The sequence below is a fragment of the Gopherus flavomarginatus genome, chromosome 1, assembly GCF_025201925.1.
Source record: "Gopherus flavomarginatus isolate rGopFla2 chromosome 1, rGopFla2.mat.asm, whole genome shotgun sequence".
Lineage (NCBI taxonomy): Eukaryota > Metazoa > Chordata > Testudines > Testudinidae > Gopherus > Gopherus flavomarginatus.
This window is the reverse complement of record NC_066617.1, coordinates 115,088,831-115,106,345: the sequence shown is the minus strand read 5'-3', so window position 1 is coordinate 115,106,345 and position 17,515 is coordinate 115,088,831. Positions and strand designations below refer to the sequence as shown.

The window sequence follows — 17,515 nt, the reverse complement described above, 5'->3', positions numbered from 1 at the left end:
CAATCAGTAGACAACTGTCATGTTCCTTTTCTTACTGCAGAAAAGGAGATTTCAGAAAGGCACTGGCGTTTGTTTGGTTTCTTTAAGGGGGGCTGGGAGGACTGAACAGGAATTAGAACATTTAAATGATCATTTCCGAGACGAAGCACTTTCTAAGCTGCTTTTATTCTTCTTGAATGGACACAAAGCCCACAAAGCAGGAATGATGGTGGGGCTGTGCCGATGCTGCGGAACCAGCCAGCCACGGAGCTGGTGCACCTGCCAAGAACCCCCAAGCTCCCGCGAAAGCGGTTTGCCCAGAGCTGCCTGCCTGTCGGAGAGAACGAGTCCCCTCAGCCCAAACTGATTCTGATGCCAACCCAGCGTTTCCCCCCCTCAGCGCGCCCCAGGCGGATTGGAGACACCACAGCCCCGGGCATAAGGGCTGCACAAGCCTCGCCAACCCGGCCCCGGTGCTCGGGGGGGGGGGGGGCAGCCCGCAAGGCTTCGACTCCAGCTCGCCTCTGCTCTCCGCGCCCCACCGGGCTCTGGACTCCTCACACGCGCCCTCCACAAACGCTGACTCACGGAGCTCGCCTCCCAGCCCCAAACATGCCCGGGCCAGGGCGGGCAGCTCTGGTGCCCCAGAACCCCGCCTCGCCCTCTGCCCCACGGGCGTCCCGCGCCCTCGGGCCAGCGCCGCGGGGAGCACCGCAGCCAAGAGGGGCACACGGAGCCCGCGGCTCGCTCGCTGGGGTGCAAACCCCGAAAAGCCCTTTGCTTCCTCCCCCCACTGCAGACTCACAGGCGCCCCTGCGCTGCCCCAGCCGCCAAGTAACCCCCCAGCTGCGTGCACCCAGCAGCCCGCCCTCCCTCGGGGCACCCTGGCGACTGCGCACGAAGGGGGCGCTCACAAGTGCTACTGCCGGGGGTGCGCGACTAACCCGCCGGCTCCCAGCCCACTGGCGCCCCCCAGGTCTAAAGCAGCCGCCCTCCGTGTCCCGCCCCCCTGGTTAATTTAACCCCGGGTGCGCCTCCGCCCACACCCTTTCCCGGGGCTCGCCGGGGCGGGGCCATGGCTCCGTAGGGCTCCCCCGCGCCCCCCGGGAGCCAGCAGGAGGCGCCAGGCTGCCGCTGGGCACGGGCGCGCCGGGAGGCTGCAGCGGGCGCCTGGCCGGGCCGGGGCACTTACTTGAAGGTGAGGACGCAGAGGGGGCGGTAGGACTTGTGGCTGGTGTTCTCGGCCATGCCCTTGCCCCAGAAGTCGTTGGCGAAGACGCCCGCCCAGGGGGCCGCCGCCCGCACGTCCGGGTTGTTCACGATCGCCCACACGTCGTCGTGCACGAACTCGCCCCGCAGAGAGTTGCCGTAGCACAGGGCGCACAGCCCGGCCAGCAGCAGCGCCGCGGCCGCCGCCACGCAGCTGCCGGAGCCGGGCCGGGCTGGAGCAGCAGCGGCAGCCCGGGCTGCGGGGAGCGGAGAAGGAGGCGGCGGCGGCAGCGCTCGGTCCCGGCTCCTGCCGCTGGCGGAGGCTGTCACCATCCTGCCGGGCTGGCACCTCGCGGGCGCGGGGCAGCCTCCTCCTGCCGAGCGCGGGCAGGCAGCGGCGCCAGCATGGTACCGCCGGGGCAAGCAGGAGCCCGAGCCGCTGCTCGCGCTCTGCCGCTGCCCCGCCTGCCCAGCTGCACATAAACAGCCGCCGCCTCCCCTCGCCGTCCCTCCTCCCCCCGTCCCAGCACGCATGCTCCATGCTGCGCTCCCCGCAGCCCTGCACCTGAGTTCGCAAGGGAGCGGCCCGGGGCTCATCTGCCTGCTGCACCCCTCTCTGGGGCGGAGGGGAAGCGGCCTCAGCCTGCCTGCCGTGTGGGGAGGAAGACAACGTTTGAGCTTCCCACACAGTGGTCTGTGCAGCACCTTCCTATCCTTACCCCCATTTTATTGATAGGGAAAACTGAGACATGGCTTGGGACAGGGACCATGGTCACACAGCAAGTCAGCAGAGCTGGGGCTAGAACCTATCTCAGATACCCCCTAGTCCCATCCCCTGCCCACATCTTGATCTTTTTATCACTTTGCCCATCTCTATAATGATGACCTTTTCCCCTGTCCCTACTCGGGCAGAGGCACAGCACTGTCTGGATATCAGCTTCCTCAGCTCGCATGTTCATGTCTCCCTTAAACCAAACAAGCTGCAAGATACATGAGAGGGTGGAGGTATCAAAAGGCAAGGCATGCTTCAGTTATCTAACCTTTTCAGCACCTGGGACAAGAACAGAGCCCAGGAGATTGAAACCTGTAAGATAACATGTCAAATGTGAGATCCCACTATTCTCCCTCCCTATTGGCTATCAGAAAATATTAGGTTCTTTTGTATAATTACACAAGCCAGCTCAACACCACAGTAACAGGTACAATGGGATACTGCCAATAAGTTTGTGTTTCAACATCCATCACTTTAAAAGGCCTACTTACATTGGGGCATACTTGAATTCACACTTTTCAATGTCAAGATCCTCCTCTGCTGCTGAGGTCCTTTCTTTATGTCATGACTATGCCATGTTGTATCCCAGCCTGGGATAAACCTCATTTTCCACTGCATTTTTTGCTAGTTGGATTTCTTCTAATTTCTCCTGACTAAAGAACAACAACATACAAAAGCTCCTTGTAGACCAGTATTTGCATTGTGACACCGTCTGCCTTTTAAGGAATTCCACCATAGTTTCTTGTTGGCAGATGAATGATCTTCTGTTGTGATAGCTTCTAGCATATGGAGCTTGCTTTCACTGGACATCTGCTTCAGCTCATCCCTCTGAACATAAGAACGGCCTTACTAGTTGAGACCAATGGTCCATCTATCCCAGTATCCTGTTTTCTGAGAGTGGTCAGTACCAGATGGTTCAGAGGGAATGAACAAAACAGAGCAATTATCGAGTGATCCATCCTGTTGTTCAGTCCCTGCTTCTGCAGTTGTAGGTTTAGAGACATCCAGAGCATAGGGATGCATCCCTGACCATAGCCATTGATGGATGTATCCTCCACGAACTTAGCTAATTCTTTGTCAAACCCAGTTACGCTTTTGGCCTTCACACCATCCCATGGCAACATGTTCCACAAATTGAATGTGTGTTGTGTGAAGAAGTACTTCCTTATTTGTGTGTTAAATCTGCTGCTGTCATGGTATAATTCCCCACTCTGAACCTTAGCGTCCAGAAGATGAGGTACCAGCATGAATTCCTCTAAGCTCAATTACCAGCTTAGTACTTGTAGTGCTGCCACCAACCAGGAATTCCAATGCCTGGTACACTCTGGTCCCCCCAAAAACCTTGCCTGGGGACCCCCAAGACCCAGACCCTCTGGATCTTAACACAAGGAAAGTAAACCCTTTCCCCCACCGTTGCCTCTCCCAGGCTTCCCCTCCCTGGGTTACCCTGGAAGATCACTGTGATTCAAACTCCTTGAATCTTAAAACAGAGGAAAATCCACCTTCCCCCTTCCTAGACTCTCCTTGAGAGAAAGTAATCCTAACACAGAGAGAAAATTAACCTCTCCCTCCTTTCTCCCCACCAATTCCCTGGTGAATCCAGACCCAGTTCCCTGGGGTCTCACCAGAATAAAAAAACAATCAGGTTCTTAAACAAGAGAAGCTTTTAATTAAAGAAAGAAAAACAGTAAAAATTATCTTTGTAAATTTAAGATGGAATATTTTACAGGGTCTTCAGCTATAAACACTGGGAATACCCTCCCAGCCTAAGTATACAAATACAAATTAAAATCCTTTCAGCAAAATACACATTTGAACTCCTCCCAGCCAAATACACATTTGCAAATAAAGAAAACAAACATAAGCCTAACTCGCCTTATCTATCTAGTACTCACTATTCTGAACTTATAAGAGCCTGTATCGGAGAGATTGGAGAGAAACCTGGTTGCAAGTCTGGTCCCTCTGAGCCCCCAGAGTGAACAACAACCAAACATTAATAGCACACACACAGACTTCCCTCCCTTAATATTTGAAAGTATCCTGTCCCCTGATTGGTCCTCTGGTCAGGTGACAGCTAGGCTCACTGATCTTGTTAACCCTTTATAGGCAAAAGAGATATGAAGTATTCTGTTCTATTAACTCTTACTTATCTGTTTATGACATGCCCCCCCAAATCGCTGACAGTGTGGGACCATGCTGGCAGTGATTTTTCCCTAGAACTTAGAATAAACAGATTAATAAACACATACACTTTTACCTATACTACTAATTATGTAAAACTACAAGATTCTTCACATTGTAAGGACAATTTTTAACCAGTTGATTCTGGGAAACTTTCACGGGAGAGTGCATTAACTCCTTGATGTGTTGCCGCTGCAGACGTTCCCGGGTTGTGGAGAGGTTCACCTCTTCCACGCCGCCGTCACTTTTCCCTTCATCGTAGACACTGTCAGGCTACTCAGCATCATCTCCTCCCTGGGCTGTAAACTGACAAACCTGTAAGTCTCTGGAATAAAAGGGCTTGAGAGAATTAACGTGGTACACTCTGGGCTTTAGGGAGGAATTGGGAAACGCTATGAGGCAGTTAACAGCTCCCAGGCGCTTTTGGACCGTGAATGGCCCTTCCCATGATGCTTCCATTTTATGGGCCTGTTGCACCTTTAAGACCATAGCCTGGTCTCCTACCTTGAAGGAACGCTCCCTGGTATGTCTATCATACCAGGCCTTTTGCTCTTTCTGAGCATCCCCTAGGTTTTCTTTAGCAAGGGCTAAAGAGTGTCGGAGGGTGTTTTGTAAGTTGCTTACAAAGTTCAGAACGTTAGTTCCTGGAGAAGGTGTAAACCCCTCTCATTGCTGCTTCACCAACTGTAATGGCCTTTTAACCTCGTGGCCATACACAAGCTCAAATGGTGAGAACTCTAAACTGGGATGTGGTACAGCCCTGTAAGCAAAGAGCAACTGCTGCAACACTAGGTCCCAGTCACTGGAGTGTTCATTCACAAATTTACGTATCATGGCCCCCAAAGTTCCATTAAACCTTTCCACCAGGCCATTGGTTTGATGGTGGTAGGGGGTGGCAACCAAGTGATTCACCCCATGAGTTTTCCACAGTTCTTTCATGGTCTCAGCCAGGAAATTAGTCCCTGAATCTGTAACGATTTCGGCGGGCCAACCTACCCTGGCAAAAATGTCTGTTAGGGCCTGGCACACAGTTTTAGTCCTGGTGTTGCCTAGAGCTACTGCTTCCGGCCATCGGGTAGCAAAGTCCACGAAAGTCAGTATGTACTGCTTTCCTCTGGGTGTCTTTTTTGGGAAAGGACCCAGAATATCCACAGCTACTCGCTGAAATGGGACCTCAATTATGAGGAGTGGCTGGAAAGGAGCTTTGACCTGCTCTTGAGGCTTTCCCACTTTTTGGCACACCTCACAAGACCACATATACTTGGCAACATCCTTGCCCTTCCCCTCCCAGTGGAAGGACTTCCCCAACCTGTCTTTGGTTCTCTTCACCCCAGCATGGCCACTGGGATGATCATGGGCTAAGCTTAAGAGCTTCCCCCGGTACCTAGTTGGAACCACCAACTGTTTTTGTGGATGCCAGTCTTTCCGGTGTCCACCAGAAAGAGTCTCCTTACATAAAAGCCCTTGTTCTGTAACAAACCAGGATCAGTTAGAAGAGCTGAGAGGCGTTGGGGTGCTCCGTGCCACCGCCCAAGCTTTTTGAAGGCTGTCATCTGCTTCCTGCTCAGTTTGGAACCGTTTCCTGGAGGCTGGAGATACCAGTTCTTTCTTAGACTGTGGACTTGGGCTTGGTCCTTCAGGAAGTGATGTAGGTGATGGGGTTGTTTTCGTGGCTGGTGAATCACTCTCTGCTGGTGCACCAGGTGGTATTTCAGGCTCTGGCTGAGCCTCTTGGGAATGGTTGTCTGCTGCTACTGCCAGTTCAGGCTCACTGGCGCCCTCTGGCGTTGGGGTTGAAGATGCATTTGCAAGCGCGGGCGTCAGTGCTGGCAATGGCTCTGGTGCTGGTTGCGTTTCCGGGTCTGGGACTGGAGGTACTGTAGCTGTTGCAGTCGTTGGCAGAGGATCCGGGTCCACTACCTCTGTCTGGGTCTCTGGTAACACAGACAGGGCCCCTGTGGACGGCTCAGGAACAGGGATGGGTCTGGACGCTTGCCTGGCTTGGCTGCGTGTAACCATTCCCATCCTCTTGGCCCACTTTACCTGGTTGGCCAAGTCTTCTCCCAGTAGCATGGGGATGTGATAATTGTCGTAGACTGCAAATGTCCACATTCCTGACCAGCCTTTGTATTGGACAGGCAGTCTAGCTGTAGGCAAGTCTACAACTTGTGACACGAAGGGGTAAATTGTCACTTGGGCCTTTGAGTTGATGAATTTGGGGTCCACTAAGGATTGGTGGATAGCTGACACTTGTGCCCCTGTGTCTCTCCACGCAATAACCTTCTTTCCGCCCACTCTCAAAATTTCTCTTCTCTCCGAGGGTATTTGAGAGGCATCTGGGCCTGGGGAACTTTGGAGTGATGGAGATATAATGAACTGCACTCGGTTGGGGTTCTTGGGGCAGTTGGCCTTTATATGTCCCAGTTCATTACACTTGAAGCATCGCCCAGCTGACTGGTCATTGGGCCGAGGTGGGTTACTGGAGATTGGTGAGGTGAGAGAATAGGGAGTCGGCGGCTTTCCTGGGGTTGCAGGTGGGGTCTCGGGTTGTCCTCGGGTATAGGGTTTATTGTTGGTGTGACCCTTGTGATATTCGCTCCCCTTGATAGTAGCTTTTTTCTTTTCTGCCACTTCCACCCATCTGGCTCCAATCTCCCCCGCCTCAGTGACAGTTTTGGGCTTCCCATCGAGGATGTACCTTTCTGTTTCCTCCGGAACACCCTCTAAGAACTGCTCCAATTGTATTAGAAGGTGCATGTCGTCCAGAGATTTAACATTGGCTCCTGATATCCAGGCATTATAATTTTTTCCAATGTAGTAGGCATGTCGAGTGAATGACACATCTGGTTTCCACCTTAGGGCTTTGAACCTCTGACGGGCATGCTCAGGTGTCAGCCCCATTCTGATTCTGGCCTTGGTTTGAAAAATTTATAATCGTTCATGTTCTCTTAGGCATTTCAGCCGCCACCTCTGCTAGGGGTCCACTGAGCAGTGGCCTCAGCTCTACCATGTACTGGTCTTCAGTGATGCTTTACTCATGGCAGGTCCTCTCAAAATTTTCTAGGAAGATCTCAGTGTCATCACCTGCCTTGTAAGTGGGAAATTTCTTGGGATGTGGAACAATAACTGGAGAAGGGTTGTTAGGGTTGGCTGTGTTATTCTGTTTAGCCCGTGCTAATTCCAGTTCATGCTTTCTCTCTTTTTCCTTCTCTTTCTTCTCTCTCTCTTTTATCTCCAGCTCTCTCCTGTGGGCAGCCTCTTTCTCTTTCTCTCAGCTCCATTTCTTTGTCTCTCAGTTCCATCTCTTTTTGTTTTATTTCAAATTCTTTTTGTTTCTTTTCCATGTCTCGCTTGAGGTCTGCGTCTTTGATTTGTTCCTCTGCCCCCAGTTTTGCCCGTTCCTGTTTCAGGGTGTCCTTGGTAGTCATGGTTTCTGCTTTTTTGTGTTGGGGCGCCCTCTGGTGTTTACTGCTTGAAATGCTGCTTTTCTGTTGCCTTCTTCGGGTTGCTTAGCAACAGTGTCTTTTTTTAACTCCTTCTACCTAGCTATTCCCGACAGAGTTAGAAAGAAAAAAAACATTCATATGCAAATGTGTTTTGCTGGTGTATGGTGACTCATAGCTGGAGTCCCTTTGTTTAACAAAAGACCCTTGTTAAACTTAATGTCTTTGCCTTCAGAGTACTCAGAAGGGAGAGCCAAAAAAACTTGCAGACCTTTGCTTTTAAAAATAATCTCCTCTAGCCTGCCTTACACACAGCTAGCAGGGAAAGAGAAAGAAAAAATCCTACTGGCTCTTGCGTCTAAACCCAAACCTCAGTCTGCCTGCAGATAGCTAGCAGAGAGAGAGAAATAGAATCCAAAAGCCAGTGAGGTTTTTATCTTATCTATCTATCCCACACGCTGCACACTATGTCATGGTATAATTCCCCACTCTGAACCTTAGCGTCCAAAAGATGAGGTACCAGCATGAATTCCTCTAAGCTCAATTACCAGCTTAGTACTTGTAGCGCTGCCACCAACCAGGAATTCCAGTGCCTGGTACACTCTGGGTCCCCCCAAAAACCTTGCCTGGGGACCCCCAAGACCCAGACCCTCTGGATCTTAACACAAGGAAAATAAACCCTTTCCCTCACCGTTGCCTCTCCCAGGCTTCCCCTCCCTGGGTTACCCTGGAAGATCACTGTGATTCAAACTCCTTGAATCTTAAAACAGAGGAAAATCCACCTTCCCCCCTCCTAGACGCTCCCTGAGAGAGAAAGTAATCCTAACACAGAGAGAAAATTAACCTCTCTCTCCTCCTTCCCTCCTTTCTCCCCACCAATTCCCTGGTGAATCCAGACCCAGTCCCCTGGGGTCTCACCAGAATAAAAAAACAATCAGGTTCTTAAACAAGAAAAGCTTTTAATTAAAGAAAGAAAAACAGTAAAAATTATCTTTGTAAATTTAAGATGGAATATGTTACAGGGTCTTTCAGCTATAGACACTGGGAATACCCTCCCAGCCTAAGTATACAAATACAAATTAAAATCCTTCCAGCAAAATACACATTTGAACTCCTCCCAGCCAAATACACATTTGCAAATAAAGAAAACAAACATAAGCCTAACTTGCCTTATCTACCTAGTACTCACTATTCTGAACTTATAAGAGCCTGTATCGGAGAGATTGGAGAGAAACCTGGTTGCACATCTGGTCCCTCTGAGCCCCCACAGTGAACAACGACCAAAAACTAACAGCACACACACAAACTTCCCTCCCTCAGGATTTGAAAGTATCCTGTCCCCTGATTGGTCCTCTGGTCAGGTGACAGCCAGGCTCACTGATCTTGTTAACCCTTTATAGGCAAAAGAGATATGAAGTACTTCTGTTCTATTAACTCTTACTTACCTGTTTATGACAGCTGCCTATTAATTTCATTGTTCCCCTGGTTCTTGTGGTACATGACAGGATGAATCATACTTCCTTACTCACTTTTTCCACACCATTCATGATTTTATGGACTTCCATAGCCTTCTCCCCCATACTTAGTTATCTCTTTCTAAGATGAACAATCCCAGTCATTTTAACCTCTCCTCCTATGGAAGTTGTTCCATACCTTTAATCATTGTTACCCTCCTCTGTCCTTTTGCCAGTTCTACTATATATATGCACATTTAAGCAACAGGATCAGTGAGCCTGGCTGTCACCTGACCAGAGGACCAATCAGGGGACAGGATACTTTCAAATCTTGAGGGAGGGAAGTTTGTGCGTGTGTGCTGTTAGTTTTTGGTTGTTGTTCACTCTGGGGGCTCAGAGGGACTAGACGTGCAACCAGGTTTCTCTCCAATCTCTCCCAAACATAAGATGGGGTGACCAGCACTGCATTCAAAGTGTAGATATACTCTGAATTTATATAGTGGTATTATATTTTCTGTTTTATCTATCCCTTTCCTAAAGGTTCCTCACATTGTTAGCTTAACTGTTGCTGCACATTGATATTTTCAGAGAACTCTTACCACTGACTCCAAGATCTCTTTGAGTGGTAACAGCTAAATTAGATCACATCTTTATGTATGTTTAGTTGGGATTAGGTTTTCCAACATGTATTGCTTTGCTCTTATCAACATTGAATTTCATCTGCCAGTTCTTGCCAAGTCACCCACTTCAGTAATTCTTTGCAGTCAGCTTTGTACTTAACTATCTTGAGTAATTTTCTGTCTGCAGATTTTGTCATCTCACTCTTAACCTCCTTTTCCCGATCATTTATGAATACATTGTACAGATTCTTAGGGGACCCCACTATGTACTTCTCTCCACTGTGAAAGCTGGCCATTTATTCCTACCCTTTGTTGCTTATCTTTTAACCAGTTACTGATCCCATGACTGCTTACTTTCCTTAAGAGACTTTGATGTGGGACCTTGTGAAAGTCTATGTACACTCTATCAATTGGATCACCCTTGTCCATATGCTTGTTGACACCCCCAAATAATTCTAGTAGATTGATGAGGCGCAGTTTCCCTTTACAAAAGTCATGTTGATTTTTCCCCAATCTATTATGTTTATCTAGGTCTCTGATAATTCTGTTATTTACTGCCATTTCTGCCAATTTGCCTGGGACTGAAGTTAGTCTTATGAGCCTGTAATTGGTAGAATGGCCTCTGGACACTCTTAAAAATCAGCATTATATTAGCTATCCTCCAAGCATCGGGTACAGAGGCTGATTTAAGCAACACGTTGCAGAATTAACTGTGGTATGTCATTTCATTTGAGTTCCTTCAGAACACTTGGGTGAATGCCATCTAGTCACAGTGATACATACTATTTATCAATTTGTTCCAAAGCCACCTCTATGGACAAAATCGCTATTTCAAAAATCTAAAAAACTCCTGCCATATTTTTTTTTAATTGTCATCCTATAGAACATATGCACTCTTTCAATAGACCAGTGATATGCTGACAATATTTTAAGATGGGGTCCTATTAAAATTCTCCCACTTAGTCTCTGAGACAGACACACAAGGCAAAAAGACTGGTAATTATTCATTTGTTTTCTTATTTAACCAAAAGCACTTTTCCCCATCACCAAACAATCAAGCCATACCAGGTAGCGAAACAAAGTTAAATTAAATGCATGGACATATTTAAGCTTTTGTTACTGAAAAACATATGACTATACCACAGGTGGTTTACTTACAGTGCTCCTCCATCACCTTTACACCACTGTGCAGCACCTTAAATGCAAGTCTTCAGCCCCTTGGAGCAGTGATAGATGAGGGAGAAGCTCTCTCACTCCCAGCTTTCTCTTGCCTCTGGCTCTCAAACTCTGCCCCCCCCCTCCAAATATTGTCTTCTACTTGCTGCTGTACATTTGCTTGCTCTTGTTTAAAGTCCTGCAGACTCTTCAGCTACTCCACCTGCCCGCTGAGTGATGCCTGTGTAACTTTAGCGCCCTCGTGACCAAGATGGAGTCTGCTCTACAGGCAGCTCTGGCCAAGAGAAGGCACGCGCAGGAATAATCCCTTCCACCCCAGGGGCACCTGTTCCAACTCCCCCAGAGTGAACACCCCATCCACAGGAAAAGTACAATGGATATAACAAAGGGAGATATTTATTTACAGAGGGATGAGAGGAGAAATACAACAAGGGGAAATACAGGGAGAGCAGTAGAACAGGGTTGCATCCAAACCAAGGCCCCACAGGCCCAGTAGTAGCATAGTCTGGAAGGGCAGACACCGAGCAATGTGTCTGCGCACAGAGTCCAGGAGTTCTGAACAAATTTCCAGTCCAGTGCTGAGTCCTGGGTGCTCCTGGTCATCTTCAGCACTAGTGAACTTTCCCCCAACAAACCCCTCCAGTGCCTTCTTCTGCTGCTCTCTGCAAAGCCACACAGAGCAACCACCTGCCCACTTAACTAGCTAGCAGCCTCCCTCCTTAGTCCCAATGCAGAGTCACAAGGCCCAGTACTCACAGCCCCATGCAGCGGTGATACTGAGTCCAGCTCCAGCCTGTCCTTCTCGAGTGACTCCTCCCAGGCACAGTGCTCCTCCTGGGTTCTGTCCTGGGGTGTCCCCGATATGTTCTCTGCTGCTTCACTTTGAGGACCTGCAGGCTGCAGCCCTTCTTTCCCCCAGAGCTCCGGAGCCACCCCCACCCCTCAAGTTTCCCTCCTTTCTCTCACTGCTCCCCCTCCCCCCAGGAAAAAGATTTAAAGGGGCCATATTCTCTAAAACCCCAAAGGGGTTACACCTGCCTCTCCAGATGGTGTGACTGCTGGAAGCTATAAGTCTTCTGCATCTCCTTTTATTATTCCATCAACCATACAGGGTCTCTACCATTGTTCTTCACACACCCTTGTCCCTGAGAGGTTCTCCCTCTGCGTGGATCAAGGCAAGACACCAGGCAGGAACCTAAGAGTAACTTGGCACCCCCTTTACTCCAACTATCTTCTGTGCACAGAGTCTGCTTGGAGACTTTTTTGCTTGTAAACACCACGTATGGCTTATTTAGAGTGTCTCTCTCCCCCTGCCACCTCTCATCTTTACGCCATCATGCAGGGCATTAGCTATAACATAGAATTCATCAGCCACTTAGGCCAATGATAGGAGAAGTAGGAGCTCTTTCCCTCCAAGTTCTGTCTTGGCTCTGACTCTCAAAGCTTGCCTCATCCTCTCTCGCCTGCCCCTCTTCCACTTCCTTCCTGTATTGTCTTCTACTCCTTGAGCTAATGTGCTAATTAGCACTTGAACTCTCCCCAGACCATTCCAATCTGTCAATTAGGGAGAGTTTTGCCTGTCAGGTTTACTCTAGGGCCATTTAATTGGTGAAACAATGATCAGAGTACTGGTACAGCTGCTGTTGCCCAGCACTCTGTCTCCCTAGTGCATTTATGAGCCTGGGAAGCAATTGTTAACTCTAACTCAGTCCAGAAGAGAGGAAAACACCATCAGCAGGAGGGGCATCATCCAAACCTTCCCTTCAAATTGGTGATGGAATTTTAACAAAGGGCTCCCTGGAGCTCCCGACAGCACCTTATTTATTATGGCTTATGATTAAAACTCTTGAGACTGGGTGCTTACACTTAGATGCGACATGGATATAGGAGCCTAAGAAGAAATGGACAAATTGTCAGAGGTGCAGAACTATTGAAATCAATGGGTGTTCAGCATCTCGGGAAACTATTTATTGGGGTACCTAAAAATGGATTTAGGACCTTTTACGCCAGAGTTAAACTTTTGACACTTATTAAGAAATAGGACAATTCACAAAAATATTGTTTAAAAAAAAATTAAGACTGCATGTTCCAGTAGAATCCAGCTTAACACTAAAATACCCTAACTTACTTTATTTAAAAAAATATATATATCTACAACTTAAAAAAGTTAAACTTCAGTCTTCTCATTCACTGCTTCTGTGCCACTCATCTGGTGGCTAGTCAGGGAACCCAGGCCCCCCTCTTCTTCAGGTTCCAGTCCAAGGACACTCAGCTTAGCAGTCTGGCCCCCCCCGGCCCTACTTCTCTATCCCCGGGCTGCTTCCAACAACTGGTTCCCCTTATCTTCCTGGGCCTACCACTTCCCAAAATCTCCTCCCAGGGAGCAGCTACAACCTCCACTTACTCTTCCCTTTCTCCTGTGAGTGTCTGCCTTTTCCTAGCAGCCTGTTTCTGCTTTCAGCTCCTGGGCTTTATAGGCTCCACCTATTTCTGCCCAGTTGGACTTCCTTCATTAGCTGCCTAATTGGTTAATTGGTCCATCTGGACTGCATTAAACACTGCAGGGTCAGTGTGAGGTAGATGTCCCAACACACTTGCATAGGACATGAAAACTGGGACCTTCCAAAGGGGCAGGGGCGGCTCCAGGCACCAGCACTCCAAGCGTGTGCCTGGGGTGGCAAGCCATTGGGGGCGCTCTGCCAGTCACCACAAGGGCGGCAGGCAGGATGCCTTCGGCGGCTTGCCTGCAGAGGGTCCGCTGGTCCCGCGGCTTCAGTGGACCTGCCTGTGGGAGGTCCGCCGAAGCCACGGGACCAGCGGACTCTTTGTGCTTGGGGCGGCAAAATGTCTAGAGCCGCCCTTGCAAAGAGGAACCACCTCTTCTATGCCCTCATATATGTCTGTCCTGTTTTCTCATTGGATTCAACAAAGTGTGCCTTTTACATTATCTCCTATAAAATAACCTTGTCAAATCATAGTATGCAGCACTCCTCAGCTCTGAATAAAAGTGCGTATCTGGCCTTAAAACATTCTTTTCTTAAATAAGCACTGAAGAGATCGAGTAACTAAAGAGTCAGCCACAAATGAAGCCCTCTTGTGAATAACACAAAGACCTGTGGAAAAATAGTCACATCCTTCAGCACTCTGTCTCTCTCTTTCAGTCCATGGGGAGAGAAAACCATTTTCATTACAAGTCTGTAGCCTTCGTGACATCTTGAACTGAAGAGTCTGTCTATTTCTCAAAATCCCAAATGTCTATCAACAAAGCAGGAGATTTCATAGACCTAAGGAATGTACATCTGACACATTCTGGGGTACAATCCAGACCAGTGAGCTGCTGTGTCACCCCAGTCCTGTAACCTGGAGTGCCTTGCTTCTGTAGCCTCCAACCTGGGCTTCTCTCAAACAGCCACTAACATGCCAGTCACACCCAGATGCTTGTGTATGTACTGCAGCCTGCCAACCACACCTTGGCTCTCCCCAGCCTTGGTTACTACTACAGGATGATCCCAACACACTCCCAAATGCAGACTGTCCCCAGAAATGTATGTTCTGCACTGTCCAGCCCTCTCCCAGACAGTCCAGAAATATTAAGTTGGTTATTCCAATGATAAATGAAGTTACCCAGACAGTTTAAACACACTGGATTAGATGAAACAATAAAACAAGTATTAACTACAAAGAGAGAGGTTTTAAGTACAAGTAATGGGACATAAAAGTCAGAAATGGTCACAAGAAAAACAAAGATAAGACACTTTCTAGTGCCTAACTTAACAAAATATGTTAGAGTTTAAGCAAAGTTTCTCACCATCTAGTTCCAACTGCATTGCTGATCAAACGCTTTAGGTTAAGATCTTTTCCCCCAAAGTCCAACAGTTGTTTTCCTTTGTCTTCTTAGGTGCGATGCCAGAGAGAGAGGTGTCTTGGAATGCTTACCCTCTCTTTTTTATAGTTTTTAGTTCCTTTTTGAAAAGTATTTCCAGCTGAGAATGAGGAGACAGTCAGTCTACTGGAGGAAGGAGACTCCATGCTGTTTCTTTGCTAAGATGCAGATCTTTGGCCATACACCCATTTCTTGCCAAAGAATGGCCACTGAACGGGTAATTGCTCATTAGCTTTGTTTACACCTGGCTGAGGCATCAGTTTACCCATTGTCTTTGAGAAACTAGTTTAACCACTCCCCAGTGTTATCTGGGAATCATACTTCAGACATGATTTCAGCTTATGTTCATAACTTTACATATAATATTGCTATGTGTACTTTACCATGATCAGCAAGTTATGAGGTCAAATGATACCTCGCAAGGCATACCTTGGGCAAAGATTATTACAATAGTCAGTATGGTGTGAACACAGGGGTGTATTCTGTCACACCATTTAACATCAGTTTTAGACTGTTAAGTATGATAACTGTTATAGATGTATTTTATATATAGTTATCCCTGCAATGAATTATTTCTCAAAAAAATATACCTGAGTTACAGACTCCTGTATGTAGCTTAAGCACTACCGTTACTTGACTGTCTGTTTACCTGTGTTTGAACAAGTTTCATCCAGGTACCTTATAAATAGTGTTAAATCAATAAGTGAATGTTAAGAGTGCACGCGTCAATTTGACTATGGGCTCTCAGTGTCTAGAAAAATATTTTTGCACTGCATTGACATTTAAATGAACTAATTATTCAAATTATTTCTGTTACAATTTAAGTCATTTGGTGTTTTGCAATTCATTTAAATGGCATCAGGCCCTATGTGTCTCACATGTGTAATCTTTTGATTAACAGATCATGCAGCACCGTAGCTGCATAACAGTTAAAGTATCAAAACAACAGCCAGCTACCGAACTCCCTCAGCTATTAAAGGATAGGAGGAGTTTATCTAGATCTGAATTTTAAGGGTTTGTCTTTACCCAGGGTGCTCCTGTGCATCTTTTTTCTACCTTGGAAGAGACATGGAAAGACACTGAATGCACTCTGTGTTCGCCAGCTCAACTAAGTAGATCAGGGCCAATTTCATCTATCTAGCTGAGTAGAACTTAGACTGTGGAGTTAACAAGAGTCCTTAATAAGGGACAGAGCACAGCTGTCCTTCTCAATTCAACATTTCACTGGATAAGGCTATAGAAATCCTAGTCATGATCCTTTTTTTGTCAACAGCCAGGATTGTGTCTAGGTCTGAGTAAGCCACAGAAGGTTTCTCTTTGTCAAAGTCTAATTCAAGCTGTGTGAAAGTTCATATTTTCTTGGTTTCTCTTTCAGTTATTGCCAAGTTACCAGCAAAATTACAAGAGGAGAAAAACAACTTCTCAGCATCAGTAACCTTTTGACTGTTTCCCTGACCCTGTAATCCTCAGGAGACATCACTCCTATAGAAAAATGAAAAGCACAAATGGTAGTTAGGTGCCTAATTCTTACTGCAAGTCAACGAGAGGTAGGCTTCTCACTGCATTTTGTGCTTTTGCAAACATGCCCCTTCCGTGTTTGTCCAAGAACAAATTTAATTGCTATAGAGCTCTGAAGTCAGACTTTGGACTGCTAAGGACATTCTGTCAAAAGCACAGTAAAAAACACATGGTTGAGGTAAAGCGTGTCCACATCTGATCAACATCTAATGGATGGTTGGAACTCTCTGTTTGGAGAACATCAGCAATTAGAGTCTCAAGAAGAATCTGATTTTTTGAGACAAAAGGAGACTTTTTTTTTCAGCTGGAGACTGAATCTGGATCTTTTTAACTTTCCTTGATATTTAAGCTTCACAGCAGGCTATACTTTCCCCAACACAAGCATCCACTTGTAAATGTGTCCCTTGAATTAAGGAGGGAGGCAAAAACCCTGATCATATCTACTTGGACTTAGTCGGTTTTGTTGTGCAGGCATCTTCGACCTGGAACTTGGTAACAGTTCTCTCTTCAGAAGTTGTTTTGAATTACACAGAAGATCTTGCATCATCCATAGCTGCTATTGAACTGAAGCCTAGAGAGATGGTGTACATTTATTCTCTGGTTATCAAGGAAGCACAATGTTATCACAGTAAAATATATCACTCAATCAACTATCAATGATGCAAGTTTCAAAAAATATATCTATTTGTATGTCATAACAATATTAATGAACAAATCAGCACCAAATGCAGTCTGGTCTTTCTACCATACACTTCTTAATGTAATAAAGTTATTCACATCTGTGTGATAACAGTTGGAGTAAATTTTAGTGAAAATACTAAGACTTACAGTGCAGAATATGCTATATAAAATCATTGTAATATGAGTAAGGTAAATCTTTCCATAAAAGCTACTGAGCAAGGAGCATGGTATATTTCTTTTCATATTCCTTTCTTTTTTTAGCTTTTATTATTGCAGGCATATATGGTCTTACTTTACAACTCTGTCTCCACTGTTTATGTTGCACAAACAACCCAGGTACACCTGATCAGCCAGCCTCCCTGCTTCACCATATGATCCTTTCTGCAAGTCCTCTGACACCAACATGCATAGAGCACATCAATCACAGCCAAAACAAAGATTTTAAAAAAGAGTTCAGGCACGGTTACAACAAGTGAACCCTCTTCCAATGCTACATTAGTTGGAGAGCTGTTATTTGTGTCTGCTTTCCCTCTGCAAACATTAACACGTGCTGCTGCTTGTTTTCACAAAGTAATTGAGAGATTTGCTGGAAGCCAATA

The 17,515-nt window shown here is 47.0% G+C and overlaps 1 protein-coding gene and 1 long non-coding RNA gene across 9 annotated transcripts in view; one reads left to right on the top strand and one right to left on the bottom strand.

Annotated features, from left to right (window-relative positions):
- TMTC1 (transmembrane O-mannosyltransferase targeting cadherins 1) overlaps positions 1-1,640 on the bottom strand; it is a 214,191-nt gene extending 212,551 nt beyond the window's left edge. For 4 of the 8 annotated variants that reach the window (XM_050918178.1, XM_050918179.1, XM_050918181.1 and 1 more), the window contains exon 1: positions 1,172-1,639. In XM_050918178.1, the coding sequence (XP_050774135.1) occupies positions 1,172-1,521 (350 nt within the window). In that variant the 5' untranslated portion in view covers positions 1,522-1,639. Of the gene's footprint in view, positions 1-1,171 lie in introns of all 8 variants that reach the window. The other 4 variants (XM_050918180.1, XM_050918199.1, XM_050918208.1 and 1 more) reach the window with 4 other exon arrangements.
- On the top strand, positions 1,111-17,136 carry LOC127032163 (uncharacterized). Its single transcript, XR_007768722.1, has 2 exons — positions 1,111-1,177; positions 16,093-17,136. It is a non-coding gene; the product is annotated as an uncharacterized LOC127032163 (long non-coding RNA).
- The last annotated feature ends 379 nt before the right edge of the window (positions 17,137-17,515 follow it).